The sequence below is a fragment of the Equus caballus genome, chromosome 23, assembly GCF_041296265.1.
Source record: "Equus caballus isolate H_3958 breed thoroughbred chromosome 23, TB-T2T, whole genome shotgun sequence".
Lineage (NCBI taxonomy): Eukaryota > Metazoa > Chordata > Mammalia > Perissodactyla > Equidae > Equus > Equus caballus.
The window spans coordinates 11,070,929-11,096,181 of record NC_091706.1 but is presented as its reverse complement, the minus strand read 5'-3'; the positions used below and the strand labels follow the sequence as shown (position 1 = coordinate 11,096,181).

At 37.2% G+C, this 25,253-nt stretch overlaps 2 protein-coding genes across 3 annotated transcripts in view; one reads left to right on the top strand and one right to left on the bottom strand.

The window, feature by feature from the left end:
• The window catches only part of LOC138920479 (ATP-binding cassette sub-family D member 2-like), a 44,986-nt gene extending 25,990 nt beyond the window's left edge, over nt 1-18,996 (bottom strand). Inside the window, 6 exon segments of the mRNA XM_070248969.1 lie at nt 2,590-2,711; nt 11,170-11,350; nt 12,890-13,759; nt 13,761-14,336; nt 16,218-16,437; nt 18,863-18,996. Coding sequence (XP_070105070.1) covers nt 2,590-2,711; nt 11,170-11,350; nt 12,890-13,759; nt 13,761-14,009 — 1,422 coding nt within the window. The 5' untranslated portion in view covers nt 14,010-14,336; nt 16,218-16,437; nt 18,863-18,996.
• A 50-nt stretch (nt 18,997-19,046) lies between these two features.
• Nucleotides 19,047-25,253, top strand: part of LOC138920474 (regulator of DNA class I crossover intermediates 1-like) — a 78,415-nt gene continuing 72,208 nt past the window's right edge. For both annotated transcript variants that reach the window (XR_011431670.1, XM_070248964.1), the window contains exon 1: nt 19,047-19,214. The gene's annotated coding sequence lies outside the window, so the exon portion shown is untranslated. The remainder of the gene's footprint in view (nt 19,215-25,253) is intronic.

Below are 25,253 nucleotides of genomic sequence, written 5' to 3'. Positions count from 1 at the left end.
TAAATAAATAAATCTTTAGTCAAATTTCTGATTTGACTCGTTTAAATGACAGATTTCATTTCCAGAAAATTAGAAATTTTGTGAAAAGCTTAAGTTCATTCAATGAAATTATGATCCTTTATTTTGATATCATTTTTCAATTTAAAATAGGTTTTAAATAGAAAAAAAATACATTTTTTTTCTTATTAGAAATGAATGTTTCTGAGTCAAATTGATTGTCAAAATTCCTAAGCTTGGCGGAGAAAATATCCCTGCTAGAGGATACCAAAATTGGGAGTGAGCTCAGTGAAAAGCTTCAACTCCTTTTCAGTCCAAATTCCACAATTCAGCTTCTTTTCAAGCCAAACATGATTTATATGCCCAAAGAAAAACATTAAATATGACTTTTTTCTAGGTGAGATTAAAGATAAGATGAGATAAATCTCTGCTTTAGTCCATAAGGCTCAATAGAGTGGTACCTTGCTCCTATCCTGCCAGTGATCCAATTTAGGCTGAATCTCCTGCTGTTTTTCTATTAAAAGAACACCTTGTTGTCAGGGTACTGTGAAAGGTGACTCATCTCCTGTCAAGACCATCTTTCTCAGTGAAAAGGAAAGCACAAAAACCATTCCCTTACAGAAATGTTTACTAGGAAACTGGTACCAATAAGCGAGGCAGGTCACTAGTAAATGTCTCTTAAACAATAAATTGTGGAATAATACAACAATGCTGACATTTGTGTAAGATTTTTGTGTGTGCAAAACAAGCAGTAAAAGAGTGCATATTACTGTCAAAAGCTTTCTACCGTGTTTCTACTGTGTGAGAGGTCTGTAGCTGGATTAGTATCGCATTTCTATATGTTAATGTTATAGCTATTTAAAGGGTAATTTCTAAAATGTTATCCACAAAAATCTCCTGAGTTCTCAAGCAGAGGAAAACAGAGCTAAGGATTAACAAAATATGGATTCGAAAGAAACCTGGCTAAATATATTTGCATAAAAAAATAAAAAGTCCAAAACCAAATGTAGAGGTCAGTTAAAGAAAAGCAGGAGGCAAGGAGTTAGTAGACCAGGATGCAGGGTGGAGTGGGCAAAGAGTGTCTGAAAAAACCTGAGAATGTGACTGTGGACAAATTACTTTGGGATATAAGACAGGGGGTTTGCCCTTGAACTCTAACTCTAAAAAGGACCCTTGCTCCCTCTGGAGCTAGCAGAGAATGCATGATGCTTTCATGTGCTGTCATAGCAGCAATAAGATTCTTTAGAAGTGAACATTCTGTGATTCAAAGCACACTCAGCCAAAATAAAGCAAAATGCAATCAGTTTTTGTGTCGGAGACAATCTAGAAAAACTAATTGATGTTCTTTCTGTGACTTAGATACCAAAGTATTTTAATGTGAGATGGCTAAAATTTTGATTTGTCATTTAATTTTAATAAGTAATTTATTAATCAAAAAACACATCCTCAAAACTGTGTCTTCAGATTATCAAAATTACTATTTGAAAAATTTTTTAAAATTGAGTTGGTTTGGTACGTGGCCCTAAACAACTGGTTTTACTTTTATTTTTTTAACCCAATTCAAGAAATCAGTTGTTGAATGAGACTGAAAAGTTTTGTGGGTAAATCACAAACTTTGTAACTCTTTTATATGGCTTATTCAAGGCTGATTTAATAGGCAGCTAAATTTATAAAGATGCTCTGGCAATTTATATTGATACAAAAGCCACAAGAGTAATTAATAGTGAGAATGTCTGTCCATGGGAATATTATGTAACATCTGAACTGAATAAAATGATTTCCAGTCTTAACACTGTGATATCTGCAGGTCTTATTACCATTCTTTCAGCAAGTATTTATCGACCACGTACAACATTCCAAGCATTAAAATGGATATTAAGAATGTAAAGCTGAGTAAGACAGTTCCTGCTTTCCACTCAGGGCCTGGTGCAGGGGATAGTTAATTACAATGTGGTAAAGCACCAGGTGTACTGTGAACACAGAGAAGGTAGAGCCAGACTCTGCAACGAAGGCGGGAAGAAGGTGGAATCACAAGAGGGTTTTAGAGGTGGTTGGTGAGGCTTGACTTGTCATGAAGGATGAGTAAAAGTTTGCAAGGTATATAAGTAATATTATTGGCTAACATTTAGCGACTGCTTAATATGTATTGTTTTAAACATTCTACATGTATTAACTCACAACAACCCTACAAAGTCAATGCTATCATTATCCTTATTTCACAGATGATGAAACAGACACAGACAGGTTAAGGAATTTGAGTAAGTTCATATAATTTGTAAATACTGGAGCAAGAATTTAAATTTAGGCACTCTGGCTCCAGAATCCACACCTAGGGGTGTGGTTTTTTTTTTAATTAAAAACAAATACGTCATACTATAGACAGAAAAAGAGGAGTTATAATTGAAAGTGTAAAAATTAAAGGGTATTAGCAGCAATATACTTGGGAGGGCTGCCTTTTATCTTGATTATACTCTTAGCAATGTTTGGTAGAGAAAAATGTTTCCAAAATACTAAGTATATCTTGTAATTTTCATTTTGCTTGATTTTCATATATCTTATTTTAATCAAATTGATGACGAGAAATGCAAGTACCTCTTTGTATGAAGACATAATCCTTTCAATAGCATCAGCTCCAGAGGCCAATAAATTTCGAGCAGTAGTAAAGGCTTCCGTCCGTTCACTAACCATAGCTTGTTTGTGGCCATCCTCTAGATCTAAAAGCAAATTACAAAACTATTGAGTTTTTTCAAGTAACTAAATGCTTTATTTTATACAGATGAAATTGTGGCCAAAACAACCACATGTAAATTTTTCATTAGTACCAGCAATTTCCTAGAAATTTAATGAATTATTGAAAATACAATATTTGTACGAGATTTTATTTAAAGCTTTCTTTTGTTTCATTATTTTTTTAGAAGGAGACTTGGAACAAAAGTAAGTCTATAGGAATTATGACTATTTTCATTTAGCATTCTTTTAACTTTTTCCAAATTCAACTCCCTGCCCTTATTACAGCTAGGCAATCAAATACTATGGATTTGGTCAATAAAATACTACTAATAGGAATACAAGCAAATATTTCTAGTGTAGTTCCTTTAATAGAAATGCAAGTTAGCTGACCCTCATAATCCAGCCTCTGTCTACCTGTTTCAACCAACCCTCAATCTACACTCTAGCGGCAGCCCAAACATGCAATACTCTATTTATCCTCTGCTATTTGCATACATGATTTCTTCTGACTTCAATATACTTCTCTTCCTTCTTTGTCTAGCTCTTTCTTCAAGAGTTAACTCTTTAGTAAAGGTTTCCCTGGAAACTTTTGCTGGCCTTTCCAATGGACTTTAAGTTTCTTAAGGGTCAAGAATGTGTGTTTTATTCTTTATTCCTAGTACTCAGCAGAGTCTCCAGCACATAGTACTCCTTAATGTGTATTGAATGGATGCATGGATGCATGGATGGGATGGATAGATGAATGAACATCCTAAATTACTGTCAATGCAGAATTATGGTTAAGAGGAGTCAGACTAGGTTTGAATCCAGGCTTTACTACTTATTGGCAGGTAGTAAGGTAAGTAGAACTTGCCACTTATCCTCTCCATGCCTATTTTCTCATTTGTAAATGAGGGAGACAATAATACTATCTCAAACAATTCTATCTCAAAGACTTGTTTTAAGGTGAAATACAAATGAAGTGTTAGTCTAATCTATGGCCTATAATAAGTTCTCTAAATGTTAGCTGTTATTATTTTCTCTAGTTATTATCGCATATCTATTTAATTTAGTCTCATTCTTCAAAATTATTCTCTCCAAGTCATTACTTTAATCTTTCCAACAATTTGAGTCTCTATCTGGCCCGTCTGTAGATTATTTCCAAAGTTCTAAATTAAATGCTGAAAATTAATGAAGAAATTAGAGTGATATAGATATAGTCTAACTTTGATATTTATTGTTCTCTGATTTATCTCAGTGCAAAAGTTTTTTTTCTCCATATCAGTGCAAATATTTAACTTGTGCCCTATTATGACTACCAGATAATTTCATATTTACTTGCTCACAGACAGCTCAGCTGGGTTTGAAAGAGATCCACGCATAATATAAGGTAAAATGCACTCAGCAGATATTTACTGAACACCTAGATATGCAAGAAATTAGGCAAGGTGCTATAGGACATGCAAGGATAAATGTGATTTTCAGACTCTTTCCTTAGGGAGCCTACAGTTTGGTAGGAGAGAGAAGACAAGTTCCCAAATAACTGTGCAGGGCAGCCTATGAAGAGAGTTAATGGGAGGTGTTTAGAGGAGGCAAAGATCATTTCTTGCTGCAAGAGACAGGAAATGCTTCATGGAGGAGTAGACTGTGAGTGAGGTCTTGAAGACCACACATAATTTCAATAGATCATAAGTATAGTATAAGCAACAGGACAGAGAAGGGAAATTTCAAGCAATGCCAACTGAATGATAAACAGCCTGATCAAGTTACAGCATGGGTTGGTGTCAGGCACTGATTTCACCCGAGTATGAGAATCACCATGAGTTCATGGGGCCCTTTTACAATAGTCTAGGGGCCACCCGGTGGCCGAGTGGTTAAGTTCCTGAGCTCCACTTTGGCAGCCCAGGGTTTCGCTGGTTGGGATCCTGGGCGCGGAAACGGCACTGCTCAGCAGGCCACGCTGAGGTGGTGTCCCACATAGCACAGCCAGAGTCACTCACAACTAGAATATACAACTATGTACTGGGGGGTTTTGTGGAGGAGAAGAAGAAGAAGGAAAAAAAGAAGATTGGCCACAGTTGTTAGCTCAGGTGCCAATCTTTAAAAAAAAAAGAAGAGGACAAATAGTCCAATGTGGTTCCTCCTAGCCCTACTGTTGTCACTGCTCTAGAGGACTCCTGTTAGCCCCCTTGAAGTGAGTGAGTTTCCCTGAGGAATGAAAAAAGAAAGGCTTTGAGTGCTGGTATAAGTGAGGAGTGAAAAATGTGATTGAATAAATAGACTGGAAACAGAATGTAGATATTCTTACATTTAAATGTGTGACAAAATTTAGATAGACACAAAAAAATTACCAAAAGATTCTCAGCAAGCTACCAAATAGTGAATTGCTGAATCAGTTAAAGCACTAAGAATAGTTTTGGCTCATAGAGAATCTGGCTGGTGATCTAAAATAATCATGGGATTTTATGAATTTGGGTTAAAAGCGGTTTAAATAGTAGCTTTTACTGACAGTCTCTGTTAAGAAGTAAAAACACTAGCACAGATGAACTGGTGTGTGACATGGCATGGCACTTTCCACGTCGCTTTAGCAGATTAATGCCTATTGGCAGATTAATGCCTATTGGATTTTCTTCGTGCTTTTAGCAACAAAATTACAAATAGCTCTGGACAGATTTCATTTGACTTTTATTCTACGGATTGTTCTTTGGAAAGTACTGTGAGAGCAGTGCCAGTAGTATTTTGCCATGCACACAACAGCCAACTGCATAACCTCTGTGAGAAGGGTAGATTCCTCAGTGTCAGAGATATAAATTCATGACCTAAAGCACTCACCTATTTTGTATCCCAGATCAACACATTTTATCTTCCTCACCAAATATTGTGAATACGTTGTCAAAAGTGCCTCACTTAAGGATTTAATATTTAACATTATATCTTCTCATTTTACTGCTATTTTCAGCTCTGCTAATAAAAGGATATATTGAAACACGGTCACATCTGTTGCTATTTCACTGAAAAGGTGAGAAAGGATTTAAAACTAAGGTTATGTAATACATTTGTCAAAACCCATAGAACTGTATAATACAAAGAGTGAATCCTAATGTAAACTATGGACTTCAGTTACTAATGTATAAATATTGGTTCATCAGTTATAACAAAGGTATCACATTAATACAAGATGTAAATCACAAGGGAAATTATGGGAGGAGGGGAAATTTGGGAACTGAACACTTTCTGCTCAATTTTTCTGTAAACCTAAAACTATTCTAAAGAAAATTGTCTGTTAATTTTTTAAAAATTAAAAAAGCAGGCTACCCTTCTGTACTTTTTTCTTTGGACTTACAATCTGAGTTTATTTCTTGTCATTTATGTTTTATCTTTGCCACCTTGACAAATCTCAATCTTACCCTACCTCATACCATATATAAACATCAATTCTAACTGATGATCTTAATGTGAAATGAAAAACCAATAAATTTCTAGAAGATAAAATAGGAGAGGGCCGGCCCAGTGGTGCAGCGGTTAAGTTGGCACGTTCTGCTTCTCGATGGCCTGGGGTTCACTGGTTCGGATCCCGGGTGCAGACATGGCACCGCTTGGCAAACGCCATGCTGTGGTAGGTGTCCCATGTATAAAGTAGAGGAAGATGGGCATGGATGTTAGCTCAGGGCTAGTCTTCCTCAGAAAAAAAAAAGAGGAGGATTGGCAGTAGTTAGCTCAGGGCTAATCTTCCTCAAAAAAAAAAAAAAATAGGAGAATAACTCTATGACCTTGGGTTAGGCAAATATTTCTTAAACAGGACAATAAAAGCACTAACAACAAAGAAAATGATTGATAAATTGAACTATATTAAAATTATGAACTTCTCTTAGACACTTAAGAGACTGAAAAGGCAAGAATAGAGAGGGAAAAGAGATTTGAGTGTGTGTGTGTGTGTGTGTGTATCTGACAAACTACTCATTACAGAATACACAAGAGCTTTACAAATGAACAAGCAAAAACCAGATAAGCCAGTTTAAAAATGAACAAAAAACTTATCGGTACTTCATAAAAAAGGCTATCCAAGTAGCCAATAAACAAATGAAAAGTGCTTAACCTCCTCAGTCATCAGAGAAATGCAAATTAAGACTACAATGAAGCACGCTTATACACTCATAAGAATGCCTAAAAGGAAAAAGACTCACATCAAACATTGACAAAGATGTGGAGCAACTAAAACTCTCATACGTACTGCATGATACTATTTATATGAGGCTCAAAACCCAGCAAATACTAATGAATGATCGGTAAAATGCCTGCCTTTGCTGTGGCATGGGGGCAGGGGCAGGAGGAAGTGGGGATGGGGGTAGGAGGCTGAAGATGAGGATAAGACTGGGAAGGGGTTTCTGGGATGGGAGCTTCTAGGATGAAGGTAAGGTTCTGTTTCTTCTCAGTGGTGCTTACGTGTATGGGTTGACTTTGTGACAGTTCACTGAGTGGTACACTAATGATTGTGCCGTTGTGGGCATGTATGTTATACTTTAAAAATTATAGCTACTGACACGAATAGCTAATTACTGCTAAAAAGTATGTCTTTGATATGTACTGATAATTACTGTGACAATAATTGGTCAACAAGAGAGTAGTCATATGTAAACTGACCCAAATACAAAATTATATTTCAACAATTTGGCATTTGAATATGAGACATACTCCTGCAGCAGGAGCTATGGAGATCATCTTGTTGGAAGTACATTTTAGGAATAAAATATCACCCATGTTATGAGGGTTATGGTAGAGTTCAGTTCCATTCCTAAGAGTGCTTTCAGTTGCTACTTCGGATGTGCCACCTCACGTTAGCAGATCACCAACATGTGGACGCTACTGGCAGTGCTAGTGGCTTAGGTGCTCTCTTCACTGCCTGTCAGGTGTCTGCGATAAGGTCCGGCAGAAGGGACCTATAAGTAGCTTTCCCTGGCCTTGCCCAGAACTGCTTTTGATATGAAGAGAAGAAAAGTGGCCTATAACATTAAAAAATTGAGATACAGCTCCCAGGTAACCATTTTCTTTACATAATTTCAGTCTTTCTCTTAATACAAAGCAAAGAAAGGGGTAATGTCCTCTAAGAAAATATAATAGAAACTATATATAATTAACTATTTCAATGCCTCTATTTCAACCATTAGCTCCCACGATTGCTTGGTCTCAAACTAAGTTAAGTCCCTTATAGACTAAGTTCCAATATAGCTAAATGGAGGTAGCGTGATGAAGGTAAGAAAAGTAACACACTAGGAATCACATAATGTCTTCTATCCTTAGTGCTTCCACTAACCATCTGTGTGCCCTTAGGCAAAGCTGGGGCTCCAGACTGGATGACCTCTAAGCTCCTCATATGAGTGAAAGTGGCATGATTCCACATGCAATTTTGTAATGTGAACTTGAATATAAACATAATCCTGTCCTAACCATAAGATTTCACTTGAAGTTGTAGGTGGGTGGTATAACAAATCTACTACAAAACTATTTTTCTTTTCTCCTCCAAAAAAACTATGCAGGCTCTTCCTCCTATCTGCACTTTTACCTCTGACTTCCTAATCACTTTTAAATATCTTGCTCTCTTAACAACAATAATCGTGCCAGCAAATGTCTATTGAGCATTTTCGATGAAGCAGGCATTGTTCTAAGTTTTACACATGTACTCTTCTTTAATCCTCCTAACAACCCTGCTATAATTTCTCCCATTTCAGAAATGAGGAAATTGAAGCACAAGAAGGTTAAATGACTTGCCCATAGTCATAGCCTAGTAAGCAAAAGAGTAAGCATTTGAACCCAGGCAATCTGATGCCAGAGCCCACATGGTAAGAATAGAATAAATAGTAACAATGACCCACCTAAATTCTTACTACTTGCTGAGAACTGTTTCAAAGCACATTAAATACATTATATACAATTTCATAATTCTGTAAGATAGATATTACTATACCTATGGTTAAGAGAGGAAAACTGAGGCATATAAAGTTTATGCAAATTTCTCAAGGATGGATAACTACTAAATAGCTGAGTCAAGATCTGAACAGTGGCCTCCTTCTTTATTGTATTGTCTTTTTTCCTCTATCCTACTTTTTCTCCCTTTTCTCTTTGCCATTCTTCTCTCATTCACCCACTTTTTCCACCTATTTTTGCTTTAAAATATACAGTATCCTGTATTTAATTCATCTCTAACATAAGGGACAACTCAGGGCATAAGTGTAAATTAAGACTGAAGATTAGATTAGAATATATGATATGTAATTCCAACACCTAAAGCCTCAAAGATATATCATTATTTAGAAAAAATAATTTTGTATGAGTAAAACGCTAACAATATTTTCATGTGTTAAATCATTGTAGGTCAAATGTCTTTAGTAAATACGTACAAACATTATAAGCATATATATAGTAACATTAGAAATTACAGAAGATATTGAAGCACCTTCTCATAATAATGCTGTCATATGAATTTATTTTTTTCTTCTATGAAATTCTTATACTGCTTCTCTTTGTATAAAATCCTCTTTTGAAAAGAAGCTTTAAGAATTACTTTATTTTACTTGCATCACTGTGATTATCATAATTTCAATCTGAAATTTTAATGTTGTTTCTTTAATTTAATATGATATTTTCAGGATTTATTTTTAAATATCTTATTACGTCACACATAGAAATAAGATTGTTAGATTCTTTGCATACACAGTTTACTTCTTACTGGTCTCTGTGGGGTTAATTTGTCACCATTAATAGCTGCATTTTCTCTGCTCTATGTTGAATACTCTTGGGTTTTGTAATAAGACCAGTGCTTCCAAGGACTAAGAGAACTACACCATAATCTTGTCATTGGTGTTGTCTCTATACGTTATATATGAAACTTTTAAAACATCCATATACTTAGATTCACTACAAATATCTGATAATTTTGTTGTGTCTTACTAAAACTAATCTCAAGACCATAAATTTTTGTGTCATTTTTTTCTCCAATACTTTTTTGAAAAAGCAATTTATTTTATCTTATAATGAAAGGATTATGTCTAAAAATACTATTACTAACAACGCCTTATTCAATATAAACTTTTTAAATGATTTTTTAAAAAATAAAACTTTGAAAACATAAAAATAGATAAAATTCAGTTTCCCAGTGGTCTAAACACAGTATTAGACAGTTGAGTTGTGGAGTATATTTGGTATATCTATAGTCTTATCACATGGGATTGACAAATTCCAATTTACTAAAATGAACAATTTTAGGTTAAGAATGACTCAAATTTGACAAGTTTTTTTGTAATAATTGGTTAAAGCACTGAAGCCCTGTTTCAAAATATTAAAGTATAGGGTAATTTTTTTACTTGTTTTTATTAGATGACTTCAAACAAATAACTTAATTCTTGATTCCACACCAAAAATAGCCGTAAAATAGTGTGAATTCTGTTACCTTATTCTCAGTGTTGCCTTTTGTTTCCTAGGTAATAATTGTCACTCTGTATCAAGAACATCAAGAGCATGCTCTGTACTTTATAAACATTATTCTGTTAAATCCTCCCAAGAGTCCTCTGAAGTAGCCTTTCCAATTCTCCTTTTACAGATGAGGAAAAGAGGTTCAGAGTTTAATTAACATGACTAAGAGGATACAGGCAGGAAGAGGGAAAGCCAAGAGTTGAGCAAAGCTCTGTCTTACTACAAAGCCCATGCTTTTATTTAGTTACTTCAACACTAAGGCCAATTTTGACCAAGTGGTTTTTAAAGAGAAGGGGGAACGTTTTATTTTGGAGGAAGAGCAGAAAATGCTGCTACTTTAATTAACTCCCCTTTGTCTCTGCCCATTAAGACCCAAACTCCCATCTCAAGTATTACAGAATGTTTTAATATTGTTCTTGTTGTCCTTATCTTTCTTAGTTATCCCAAAGATGAAAAATGTTGGTAAAAACCACTGGGGTGGTGATAGCTAGAATTAGACAGGGGCAGCTTGACAACCCCTACCCCCACAATGCCACCAAATCATGCTACATAGGAGGTTTATCTATGTTACCTACAAGTAGAGGAGATCTTGTTCCATGGTGTGAAGCACTTCCTAAAACAATATTCCTAGTTGCCTAATGTAGTCAACCAACTCTTCAAATCACAAAACAGGGCAGATCCAGTGATAGAATATTTATAGACTAAACACATGGGATGTGCAGAACTGAAGTTTAAAACACATGGAGAGAACTTACACTGCTTTTCAAGATATTAATTTGAAATATCTCACAACTGGAAAGGACTTTTGAGCCACTTATCTCCTTTCACATTGCAGGTATTATTATTGGATGTTGCAAAGTCTGCCTTTGTTTCTGACCATTAATGACCACAGAAAAATGGCTACATATACAGTTTCACTCACACAAAACCAGCAGTGACACCTTCAAGAGAAATAATCCTAAACATATATTGAAGATTAAGCATAAATGTCATTACCACCATCTGCAAAGCCAGTTGCAGTGATAATAGGTACAGCCACCATCATCAGTCCACTGCTGCTCCAAACATACTTCATCAAGAACTGCTCTATCATGATGTACCACAAACGTTTGGATAAAATGAGGTTCATCTGATCGGCTAAAGCTTTGTAACTTTTCTGGAGTTGCTTCATTTCCACCTATAGAGGGAAAAAGAGGCAAGAACCCAGCATGAGTTATAAAAGTAAATATTGTATGTCTGAAGGCTTTCTTTAAAGATAGGTACACATTATTTTGTTTTACTTAGTATAGTATGATCTATGATTCTAACAACTAAAAAATACAGATTAATATAAGAATGAGTCATTATTATTTAATTTGGTCACACCTATATTATTCAAAAAAACCCATGATGCTCAGTAAATATAAAGTACATGTCAGTGATTTATAATTTTTATTTCAAAATTACATGCATGAGGTTAAAATTAAACGATATTCTATAAGACATGAGTAAACAATGTTAGAACTTTATCCTTCTTGATCACACCAAAAATATTTGAACATAAACACATGACACACATATGTGTAATTAGAGTCCATTTTCGAACTAACTCAATTTGGTGGATTTTGTCTTAAATGCCAGAAGCCTACAGCATGCTATAATTTAAATCACTGAGTTCAATGATTCAAGAAGAATCACAAGTCAATATGACTAATACAACATATAAGGCCAATTTTCAAGGGGGAGTAGAAGTCCTAAATTTGCTTTAAATTTTCTTCTTCAGATTCCTACTATTGTAAACATTTGTCTTGATAACTAATGATGCTTCAAAAAGTAAATAATTCTGCTTGGGAATTAAAATACCATTTCAACTTAAGAATACCTGAATATTTCATTTGTACTAAGTCATTTGTATTAAGATTTCAGATGCATCACCTTAAAAAATTTGGTCGTATTTAATATTCTGAGGTTACTTCAATGCTCTGGAAGTTTATGTAATTAGGCTAACTATTTTAGGGATCTGCTTAATGTAGAAAATCTTTAGTATTTAGAAATAACGTTCTGAAATTCCTTTTCTCCTCATTTCTTCTCTAATCTTAGCTTTTCTCTCAAAGCCAGACAAAATTTCATTTCACTGCCTCTTTTTATTTGTGTCAAACATGGTGCTGAACATTAACTAAGAGTTGGAAATGCCATTTGTGAGACACATTCTCCTGCACTTCTTAGGACTGAGGACCCTCCACTGCTGACCAGACATGCAAAATTGTTAAACTTGTCTTTCATGTAAAAGGACAGGGTTTTTTTCCTCTTAAAAACAAAGGGCCCTCAATAATAACAACAAGAGAATACCATCCTAAATTTTCCATCTCAATGGACATGTGTTTACTCAGTTTCCAAACACATTTTCTTCTAATGCTCTACAACCAATTAGGATTTAAGTTTTAAGAAAATGCTTCAGAGATAATTTTGAGCATGTTTGGGTAACTGAGGCCAAGTAGACTGAGTGCTGAAACTTTTATTCTCATGAAACTTTAGAAAAGTTTGCACTCTATAATTCTTTAACAACTTGTGAGTAAAAAGGGTAAGGAAGCATACATTCTAGTACAGGTTTAGATGTCATCGGAGTCTAAAACGCTAAAGAAGTGGGCCCATCAACAGTACAACAGATGGTATCTAACACTGCAGTGGCAGCTCGAACAGTCTCACATTTCACCCATCATCTTAATTTCTATCTTACCTTATGTCCTCTGTAAAAGGCAATTTCTTCAACATTGGCTATAATTCTGGAGTGCACATACCGCAAATAGCCTTTTCTATGAGCTTCTTCAGCCACCAATTTACCAAATTTGGGAGAGCAGGCTTTCAACACTTTAGCAGTGGCATATACCACAAGCCCTGCTAATAGGGTGGGCCCAATTGGGCTAGCTCCTCTGGATGGAGCAGTCTGGATGAGTGTATAGGAGGTCAGGATTACATCTAAAATAGGTTTGGTCAGATTAGAATACAAGTGAGCCACAGATTGGGAGAACATCATAATATCCTCAGTAAGAGACTGGTCAGGGTTTGCCAGCCTCCCATCCATATTGATCACCTTATAATAAGTCTGATTTGTAAAATAGGTTTCACAGGCATGGTCTATTAGGCGAGTTCTGAAGGCCAAAGCCAGTTTGCACTCCAGGTACCTTATCACACTGTTCACAGAGGCAGCAGGGATGGCAATCATAAGCCACTTGAGTAATTTGATGATGAAAGCCAGTTTGCACTCCAGGTACCTTATCGCACTGTTCACAGAGGCAGCAGGGATGGCAATCATAAGCCACTTGATTAATTTGATGATGAAAGCCAGTTTGCACTCCAGGTACCTTATTGCACTGTTCACAGAGGTAGCAGGGATGGCAATCATAAGCCACTTGAGTAATTTGATGATGAAAGCCCGAGGCTTCTTTTCCACAATGCTTTTCACGATTTGTCCATCCAGACCAGCCACATAGACAGACAGAAATGTTCTCGAGATCAGAGCCACCGAGTGGAGGCAGAGCCATCCTGTTTCAGTGGTCACAAGTTTTGGAAAGAGAATTTTCCAAAGTTCTAGCAGCTGTTTGAAAAAAATCTGCATTCACTCCAGGCGAAGAATTTTTACAAGTGGTCTCGGTGCAATGCAGTATTTCTCTGTTCTCTGCAGTCGGGTAAGCTGCTTCTTTTCTCTTCCTGTGGCCAGATTGCTTTAAACGCTTGCTAATGATGGGATAGAGGGTTTTCAGAGCATATGCCGCAGCCACCAGGCAGGCAGCCCTTTTAGCAGCGCTCGATCTGGTCCATTTCACTCGATCAGCTGCTGCATTTAGCATACGTGTCATTTTCCCAATTACCCAAACCGGCTTCAGAAAGAATTGGTTTTAAAAGATCATGATCCACCGGAATCCCCAGCAAATGTTTCGGAAAGTCCTACAGCGTTCCATAGTCCGCAGCATTTCTTCTCTTCTTTTTTTAAATTTTGCTTTTGTTTTTTTCAATTTTGTTCTGCTGTGACAGGTGCAGCGGAGCTCAGACTCCACCGCACCTACTGGGGATGATTCCCTCAGAAGCTCAAGCTGCACTAAGCCGCCCCAAGCTCCTCCCTCACAGGCCCCTCATTGGCTGTGAGGATGGTGGGACCTTGGAATCCTCGCCGCTTCCCTTTGAACCTTGAAAATGAGGAGAAAGCAAAGCGAATTACATCCTTAGGCAGGAGTCCAAAGAGTTAAATGTCTATTTTGGGAAAGGTCGAATCAGGGCAGCCGCGGGCGACAAAACCTGCCCCAGCTACTGAGCATGCTCAGCGTCACTTAGAAACGCACAGAAGTTTCAGAATATACATCACTCCTCTAAGGTTTTAGTAGATTCCACAAGGGGAAGAGCAGAAAGAAAAGGAAATTTCCAAGCGCTATAAAACGAGATGAGGCAGAAGGAGCTAGGGAGACGAGGGAGGAGGGGCCAGAGGACCAACATGAAATGAATGTGAAAGGATATGGAATGAATGTGAAAGGGTATGGACTGAATCTGAAAGGGAGAGAGAGGAAAGGGACAAGCGGGAGGGACACTGGAGAAAGCAAACTATCAAATACTTAGATCTGTTTTTCAGTCCCATTTTATTTTATTTTTTCTGTCTCTGTTTCTCACGAAGTCCCAGAATCTATCAGACAAGTCGTAATTGAGGGCATATTTTGTAAATAAATAGGAGAGAAGTCTTCTGCATTATAGAAAATAGTTCTTTGCTATATCTCCATCTCTATGTTTACTTGTCCTTACAATAAAAATCTTCCAGCCCCACAACTGCTATTTTTAGCAATGGAGATCTGATGCACTGGTATTTATTTACAAGGTGACTATTGAATAAAAAAGAGCAGTGTTTCACTTCTACCACCCTCTTGTGTCCTTTAGATAGTTGTTACTTGGAGGTGTGTGACTTTATAACCTAAAGTTAACCATTTGGGAATCCAACTGGAGTTAGATGGTGGCAATAGCTTCTCTGGGACCTTACTTCATTTTTTGAGAGTTCTTTGTCTTTTGCAAACTTTTGTTTTGCTTGTTTTGTTTAGGCTTAGAGATAATCTATTGGCTACTTCCCACTTTGGTTATTTGATTCAAACAAAGAGTGTTAAAAAAATTTTCCCTACATCCCTAATGGAGGACTTAAACTGCTAAACAGTCAAGCAAAATTCTGCATACTTTTAAATATGTAAAATGTTTAGGTAAGGATGAGTGTGTTTTCGAATATGCAAAAACATTTTTGCTTCCCCACACCCACCACCCCCCACAACATACATACACATTTCTAGTCAACTGGAAGCCTGGGAAGATATGCATTAAATTAGAACAGAGGTTGGCAAATTATAACCCAACCAGTGGGCCAAATTTGGCCTGCCACCTATTTTTTTATGGCCCTTGAGATAAGAACAGTTTTTACATTTTAAAATGGTTGAAAACACATCACAAGAATAATAATATTTTGTGGTGCATGAAAATTACATGAAATTTTTATTTCAGTGTCCATAAATAAAGTTTTATTGGAACACAGCCACAGCCATTTATTTATTTACTTATTTTCTATGGCTTTCAAGCCACAGAGCCAGAGCTGGATAGATGAAACAGAGCCTAAAATATTCACTATCTGGCCCTCTTCAGAAGAAGTTTGCCAACCCTTGTGCTAGAATATAAAACCTGTCTCAGTGTTGAATGATCTTCATTATTCAGTTTACTGTGAATAAAGAACTATTCTCCTTTTCATAAGTAACAATAGCCTTAAACTTTTAAAACTCCTTTCCCATGTACCTATATGAATTCCAAGAATCATCACAGGTCTCTTTTCATTTGTTTGCATTCAATTCAGCAGACTGACTAATACATGAATGGCAAATTCATGCAAATTTCTTTTATAGCTGGCCATATTAGCAGCACAATCTATCATTCATTCCATTGAGACTTTCTAAGTCTGTATGTAGAGATCATAGTGTTATAGTAGTTATTTTCAAAATCTTTTATTCCTAATCTCACGTTTTTCATGTGTCAAAGTAAGGATCTCTTACCCTTATAAACTTTAATTCTTTATGTCACATCTCCTGACTGTGATAAGACAGGTGGAGGGCCAGGGTAAACTTAGCTGGGGGTGATAGGAGGATGTTCAGCCAGGCAGAACACGTACACAGAGGGTTGCACCGGTCAGCAAGCAGCTGGCAGTCGAGGCAAGTGGCCTGCATCACTGGCATAGGACAGCCACATCAGGGGAGGAGCAGGGCAGTGGGAAATCTAGAAGCAAAGAAGGTTAGAGATCGAATCAGGCCTGCACTTAGTTGTAGGTAGGTCAGTTTATCAACTGATAATGAAGCTAGGGTATAGGAACAAGCTTTTATTGGCTTCAGTGAAAGACTTGTTAGAATGAGGAAAATAATCAAGATAGAAAGACAGAAATTTGGTTACCGGAAGTGTGGTGCAGGGAAGGTTGGAGGCCAGTTACTAGAACTGGGGAAAAGGTTAATGTGAGATTTGACCTAACGATGAGCCGCTTAAGTACAGATGTAACTATCACCATTTTAATTCCACTCCCACCCTTCACTCTACCCTACCCCCAAGAGTCAGGGTTGGTCCTAGCATCTGAGACCAAGCTCAAGACTTCAGGGAAGGCAGAGGAAGAATTCAAGATGATAGGAAAACAGATACATAATTCCAGTTGGAAATATATGCCATTTAAGTAAGAAACTAAGAATGTCAAGGTACTTCTTTCATTTTTTATATTGCCATGCAATTAAAGCAGAAAGAATGCTAATTTAGTTTGAATTTCAAACTAGGTGAGGAAAAAAGAGTGAAAAAAAGTCACTTGTACTATAGTAAACATAATTCAGCCTAATTTCCACTCAATCTTCTCAACTTTACATGTGTGTATATGGGAAAGCATTAAAATTTTTCTTAAGAGAGGAGAAATAATCTTAAAAAAAGATCTTGAAAATGAATGAAAGTTAAAAAATAAGCAATAATTATCAAATTACTCTGTTCTCAAGTGTGATACTCTCAATGTCAGTGCCACAGTGGACATTACCAACAACCATGGAAGAGCAGGATTAAATAGACTTTATATATATATTAGAGACTATATATATACACACATATATTAGGAAAACTACATGCTTTATAAACAGTAAAACATCAGAAATAAATTTTTATAATAAAGAGACCTACATATATAAGTATATGAATAAAAATGTATAATGTAGAAAATATGTATGTGTTTAGATAGTAAATCACCAGAGAGTAAATAATTTTTAGCAATAAAGATAAATTAAGGTTTAAGATTTGGGATGCATTTCCTTCTCAGCAAATGCTAAGTAGTATTTTATCTGTGCTGTATTCCTTTCTTGGAACTGTTTCCTGACCCAAGAGATTACCTAATTGCCCTACTGGCCCTAAAATAGCACAGCATTTGACTCATTATCTACCAGTCATGCTAGCCTTATTCATGTGAGCCACAAACACAATGAAGATGAGATCTTAGGTCAATATTTCATCTGTTACAAATAACCACCTCATAACTGGTTCATAATGAAATGTCTTTTGCTGTGAAGGAAAACCCAGCAAATATCTTGTCTGAGGATGTATCTCATAGATTAATCTTTCCTTAGCCTAATTTACCACTTCCACTGCCTCTCTGTGACTGGAAGGAAAGCAGTGACTCTAGTCAGAGAGAAGACACGGTTCTATCCAGCTCCCACTTCTTGACTCTTCTCAACAGATTGGTCAACCTGTCCTTTATGTCTCTACCTATAGAATATATTTTAAAAGGTCAGTCAATCCTCTATAAAATTATTTTCCCCTTCTAGTTAATTTAGTTAATTTGTACCTGTTTCAAAATGTTGAAAGTAGGAAAGGCTAACGCACTGGGCCATTGCTTCTGACTGGACTGTATGGTTTAGTTACTGAAAAACGATGAGCTACTCCATGACGAAGACTAATTTGTTCTGAAATGCTATACTCACTTGGTTTAATTCAAACCAATGATAGATATACTTTGGTGAATTTTTGTGACAAAAATCAGTATTTATATGATTAAACGATGTCTACCAGGGCACATAATCCTATTTTAGGCAACTATATTTTAGGCACTATTTCCCAATGAGTTAACAGAAAATGTATCATATTTGAAAATGAGAGATTGCCCAGGTTAAAAATCTGGAAAACAATCATGACAATTGGGGAAAAAAAACCATTGTGTGCATTTGTTTGGTACAGGAGATTTCTAGTTTCTAACCAAAATATCATAGAACAGTGTGTAAGATAAACATTTTGTGAGGATATATAAACATAACAGAAACGATCAGTAAAATCCAACTTTCGTTTTCAGATCTTTTTCGGTAAGGTGTTTAAAGTCTTTGGGTCTTTACAGCTAAACCCAGTTTTGATCAAGCTCTCCAAGAAACCCACAAAATGGTAAGTTACTACAGCGCAATATTTCTAATAAACAACTGTGTACTGAATATTGAAACTGCACGTGAAAGATATTTAAAGGATTTGGATATGGAGTGATGTCGGAATGGAAACATCATCTTGAGGATTACGGATCCATATCTTTGTTCTTGCCTTCTTTTTCTCCCCTCAGTCAGTTCTTTGACCTAAAAAAAAAAAGGCTGAGACCTACAGCAAAGTAAATAAAACTATGGTGGGGGTGGTTTGAAACACTAACCCTGCGGCCACAGCCCGACACTTCATTTCTCGAGGGTTCCTTCGCCCGACCGGTTGAAACTGCTGTGTTCTTCCTCCTTCGGACGCGCTGCTTTCCCATGGCGTCCTCTGCGGCCCTCTCAGGACAGCGTCTCCGCAGAAACCGCAGAGGCTGCCGGGAGACCCGGAAGGAGCCTAACCAGGCCGCAAAGGCTGTAGGGAGGCTGGGCTGTAGGCCCGTGGGCCGGAGAGGAGCGGGCTGAAACCGAGGAAGCTGTGGCTTAGCACTGAACGGAGCCGTCTGAAGTGCAGCTGTCAGAACCCCAGTGTCTTCTCAGAAGTTTTGGGGAGATGAACTGGGTCGGGGGCTCCCGGTGAGTCGTGCTGCTGGAGCTTGAGACTGTAGCCTTGCGTCCCTGGACGTGCATTCCCATCATGGCGCCTCTTTCCTAGGCCTCGGAGGGGAGGGCACAGCCTTGCCTGGGGGCAACTTGCTAGGAGAGGTCTTTTAATCTTCCCCAAGCCGGGGGACCCTAGCACCATGTCTCTGCTCTTAAACCGAAAGCAGCTCAGCTTTTCCCCCACTGTCTTTCCAAAAGCTTCACATGTGGGGCCCGCCGTGGGTGAGGTTCTCTGCTCTCCCTCCCCCGCCTCCCGGGTCCTCCTCCTCTAATGAGACCTCTGAGCAGCTGAGCCCTCTTCTCGCCCCTGCTTCTCCCTTTTCGAAGGGATTTCTTTGCGTCAATATATCATCTTTGCACAAATTTGTAAGGCGTTATGGAAGAGGCCATTCCCTGCTGCCCTTAAATCCATTGGTGGGGGCTCGTATCCACCATAAATCCAATTTAGTTTGTTTTTGCAAGGGAGGGAAAGTGAAGCGTTTTTTGCTTTAACTTACAAGAGAATTTACAATTTGTTTTGTATTTAGAATTAATCACATAAAGGAGGATGAGTTGACAGTTTAGCTTTATGTAACCTGTTCATTGCTGTTGACCTTCAAGTCCACTAGGATGGAAATCATGTGGGCCTGTAATTTCGTTTGATCAAATTCCCTGACGGAAAGAATTGTTTTGATTGAAACATTAAGCCATTAAATACAATTTTTGTCACAAGTAGACCCAGGACAGTGATGATATGGTTAGAATATAACACCTTTAAATTCTTAGGAATTTTATAAGAGGAAAGACAGCTTTTGTGTTCAAGTATTGTAATGATGTCTGATAATTTTAGCAATAGCATTTATCCTGTTGAAGATATGTTAGCATCGTATTTTAGAAGTTTGTCTGATTTATTCCTAGCTAATGTTCTTGCATCATGCTTCCACTTTGGAGAAAAGTGAAAACTCACTTACAAACGTCACACAATTTAGTTGATACATGACTATAATTTGATGTTTTTGAATTCTTTAAAATGTGAATATTAAATGAGATACAAAATCATCTTACAAATGCTTAAGCAGTATTAAAATATAGGTGCTATTATTATTCTGTCATATATCTTCTGGTTATTCAGGGAGTAGTATTTTGGTTGATAGTGGGAGGATGCAAAAGCAATGTACTGCAGGAAACGTGTAGTCTAGGATTGTGTTTCTCAAAATGAGGTAGTGCTGCACCTGGAGATATTAGGTACCGGGGGTTAAGAAACCACAGAAGAAACGTGACACATCTCCCTGGAGCATCAGTTTTATTCACAGATCGGAGGAAAATATATTTTTTAATTTAAGTAAACATGGATATGTTATAGAGTAAAAGGCAAAACTTGTGTGAAGTTGTAAGAGAAAATATGGAAGTTTAAATAAATTTTCTTGGGGAGGTTGGGCTCGTTAGGGTCAAATTCCAGATTGGTAATGAAAAAATGAGTGTCTCCACTTTGTACTATCCCAGCAAACAAAGGTAGACAAGATTAGTTGATCATGGCACTCTGACCATGAGGCCGTAAGGGCCTCAGAATCTGAGACAGTGCTTAGTAATCACTAGCAGTTGATTGGAGCTGCTATAGAGTACAAGTTTTAATCCTTGTCTCAGACCATCCTTGAGTACTTGTTGATTTCCCTCTGTTGTAGGATTAGTTTTTGTTTGAAAATTTTGAGAACTGTTAGCAACTTAAAATATAGACGAGTAACTAGAGAACATTTACAAAGCTCTCTCAGAGCTGCTCCATCAGAGAATTCGGCATTAATTAATTCAACAAATACGTTTTTACTTGCCTCCCTGTTTAGGGCATTGTCAAGCTGTATAGTGGGATTCAAAAAAGAAAAAGATAAAACTTTGGACCACAAAAAGAATTTATGGTAGAATGGTGAGATTTGAATTAGGTGAATGATTTTAAGACTAGATAGTTAAATGGTACTTAATATATAACAAGTGCTGTTCTAAGAACTTTTTGTATATTAGCTCATTTACTCTTAAGAAGAACCCTATGAGGTATGTACAAATGTTATCCTCATTTTACTGATAGGGAAACTGAGGCACTGTTAATGTTAAGTGGCTTGCCCAAGGTCACCCAGCTAATCAATGACAGTTATTTGAGAACCATATGCTTAATGGCTATGCTATGCTATGCAATGTAGAAATACGAGTAGTGTGAAAGTGGCACACGTAAAGGGCTACGGATATTTAGAGAACAGAGAAATTACCTTAAACCTTGAAGGATAACAGTGTTGCACAGAACAAGCGCTACAGAGAAACAATGAAACACAGGTTCTTAAAAGCTGAAAAGGAAGTGAGATAGATAATTATCAAATTGGAGACCTAGTTTTTACCAAGGCTTCTTAGAAGAGATGGGTTGGGAGGGCAGTATTAAAGAACCTGAAAGGATTATTTGGCAGACAGTAGATAGGTCTGCATTAAGACAGGAAAACACTTGCAAAGAGGCTTTATACCTTTTTTCCAAGGAAATGAATGAAGCAGGCTATAGCAAGTTTATATTTTGGTTGTAGCAACCTGATTGTATACACTAAATCAAACCAGGGTATTCTTGTTGTGTATTATAGGGACCTGATATACAGTTTAATTGCAGAATCATTTGATAGGAGCGTCTTTACAATTGCAAAGGTCTTTGCAAGTTTTCTTGGCATAAAAGAAACTTGACATTTAACTTTTTGCTGCTCTTCTGTTTGGCGAGTCTACCAGTCATATGTAAGATTTTTTTTTGTGAGGGAAGGGACTGGTGGCTAGGGAAGAAATAAGCTTTCCTTATTTTGCTTTTTAAATTACTTGGTTTGGCTTTAGTGTTATGGTTTGTGGACGTCTTTGAAGATATAACATTTCATTTCAAACAAAGTCTCATTTAGGGTAAAGAGATTTGGTCTAAGCTGAAACTAATTGACATATCTATGACAGCAGTTCCCAGTCTACTGTCCCTGAAACTTGCTAATCAGCCATAATGTCAGATTTTTCAATTTAATGGGTTCTTTCTTTTTTTCCTAAAATTATATTCTTTTTTTGACTTAAAATGCCCCTCCCATTTTAAGTCCTTTCTTTTTTTCTCCCCCTGCTTTTTCTTCCCAAATCCCCCCAGTACATATTTTAGCTGTGGCATGTGGGACGCCACCTCAGTGTGACCTGATGAGCGGTGCCGTGTCCACACCCGGGATCTGAACCAGTGAAATGCTGGGCCACCTAAGCAGAGGGCGCGAGCTTAACCACTCGGCCACGGGGCTGGTCCCAAGTCCTTTCTTGACAAAATTAAAAATATGAATCATTTGTCGGTCTTACCAATTAAATAATTTTTTTTTTTTTTTAGCTGTCTGGGAATCATTGACCTAGAACTCTAATCTTTGTTTTGTACTTTTACGTCAGCACTGAGACCCTGTGTTTTCCTAGTCACATTGAGGTGTAAATTTGAAAGAGGACAGGTATAAGCACTGATCTTTTTAATTTGGAAAAGATTCTCTTTTATTTTCAGTATTTCGTGATTGATGACTTGTTTCACCAAATTCATAGCCACCTCAGACGTGAAGGTGGTAGGAAGAGAAGAGAGAAAGGAGAAGATAAAGATGTGACCAGTCTTTGGGCCTCGATATGCTATTCAGAATGGGATCAACTATAGATCTGAAATACAGCGCTATACATGCAGTGTAAGAAGACTTTTTGTTTTAATTAGAGGAGGTTTATTTTTATAACTTAGATTGAAGAATGCAACCCGTGTCATAAGAAAGACACAGATAAAATCCTGTTTGAATTTAGGTGAAGGAGAGGTTTGCATTTGTAAATGTAGGCCTAGAATATTCACCTGTGCAAAGTATTTAGTGAGTGCTATGTACCAGGCACTGTGCCAGGTCAGAGTATAAGGTAACTGAAATTTAGTCTCTTTCTGAGAGATTTATAGCTTATTGGGGAGTGGGGAATATGACATTCCATAAAGTTTGAAAATGTTGAAAGATCAGGGGCCAAAATATATGATTTAAAAAAAACAGTGTGAACAATAGTAGAACATAGGAAAGTTTTAGCTGAGAGTTTGGCAAATCAGAAACAAGGCTAAAGGAAAGTTTGATGGAGAAAAAGAATAAAATAAATGTTATGTAAATAGTTGGAGATAAGATTACTTATTTAAATACTTAAAAACGTGTATATGTGTCTGCGTGATGGTGAGGTTGAAAACCAGACTGAGAAGTTGAAATTTGATCTGTTGGATATTGAGGAGTCATTCAAATTCAGAAGTACCACAGTGAAAGTGGTATTCTATGACTGTTTGTTTGTGGTGGTAGTGGTGTGTAGTTTGGAATACAGTGGTGAAAGACTCCAAGACAGTGATACCAGTTAGGATTCTTCTGGGGAAAAATAATCAATACTATTTTTCCATTTTCTTGTATGACTATATATTTTCCAGATCAAATCAAAACCAGTCCTAGGGCTGGCGCGGTGGCCGAGTGGTTAAGTTCGTGCGCTCTGCTTCGGCGGCCCGGGGTTTCACCAGTTCGAATCCTGGGCGCGGACATAGCACTGCTCATCAGACTACGCTGAGGTGGTGTCCCACATGCCACAGCTGGAAGGACCCACAACTAAAAATACACAGCGATGTACTGGGGGTCTTTGGGAGAAAAAGGAAAAATAAAATCTTTAAAAACAAAACAACCCCCAACAAAGCAAGCAAAAAAAACCAGTCCTATGTGAATTTGGGTTAATTATTAAACCTCTCTGTATAGGAGCAGATCAGGTTGTGAGGGACCTTCATAATGGAAAAAAGAATACAAAATTGTGACTACAAAATTAGGTATAGGGCTTGGAAGGGGAATATGCAGATGAAGGGCTCTGAACTTAAGTTTAATTAGCTTTACAATAAATTCTCTTTACTGTGAATTAGCCTCTGTCCCTGCATCTCTTTCTTCATCTGTTAAATGGGGATAACACTTAAATGTACGGTGAACGTCATCCCAGTTTGCCTAGGACAGTCATGGTTTATGCCTGTGATCCCAGTGGCACGCCCAGTTTAGCATTTGTTTTCGGAGTTTTTGTTTTTTAATTAAATATAAGCTACCGTTAATGGTTCCGTTAAAATGAACCCAGATAGATTCAGTGAACATCCTTTTTTTTCTTTTAACCTCTGCCATGGTCTGTATTAGTGCATGAGCAACGTGTGCGGTGAAGAACGTTCTCACTTTAACATGTGGTTAAATCTGAAGACATCCAGTGATAACCCAGGCCTGACACTTTCCAGATAGAAAGTAACTAACAGCTTCTTTTAAAGATAGCATGAAGGGCACTTGCTGATAAAGTGTGCTGAGACATGAGTGGCTGGGTACAACTAACTTGCTGGATGGGATGGGAGAAGTATTTAATGCTGCTGTCTCTGCTAGCCACTTGTACCAGCTAGTTGTAACATTGCATTCTAAGGTCTGAGAGATTTGTATAGCCGCCATGCCTGGGAGTGGGGTCAATAGGAAACATGGAAAATTTTAGATTAGGTGTAAGTGAAATATTTGCCAGGAATAGAGGCTAATCAGTCCTGTCAGAGTGCCTACAAAGAGTAGTAGGAATGTTGTTGCTACAGTGGTTTTGTCAACAACCGTTTCCTTTTTCATAGTGTTTAGTAATGCTTTTGTAACCTTTTGGCAGCAGGGAGCTCAAATAAAGGAAAATTAATGCTTCATGATAAATACTGATGTTTTGTTTTTCATTTGAGTTGATGAATCTATAACTAGTACGCAAAATGTTTGCCAGCATTTAGCATCTCTCATGGTCACAATGACAGTCTGAATGCACAAATCTGCTGAAAAAGCATCAGGAGTTACTTTCAGATTTGGTAGTTATTTTAAGGAGATTATAGCTGCAGACAATAGTTTGACACATGTAACTGCAGAACATTCAAGATAAAATTATTTCTGCAATGATAATATAAATAGAAATTTGATGGATCATAGCATCTTGGGTAAAACAGGACTCTTACTAAATTATGTAACCTGTGTAGCCAAG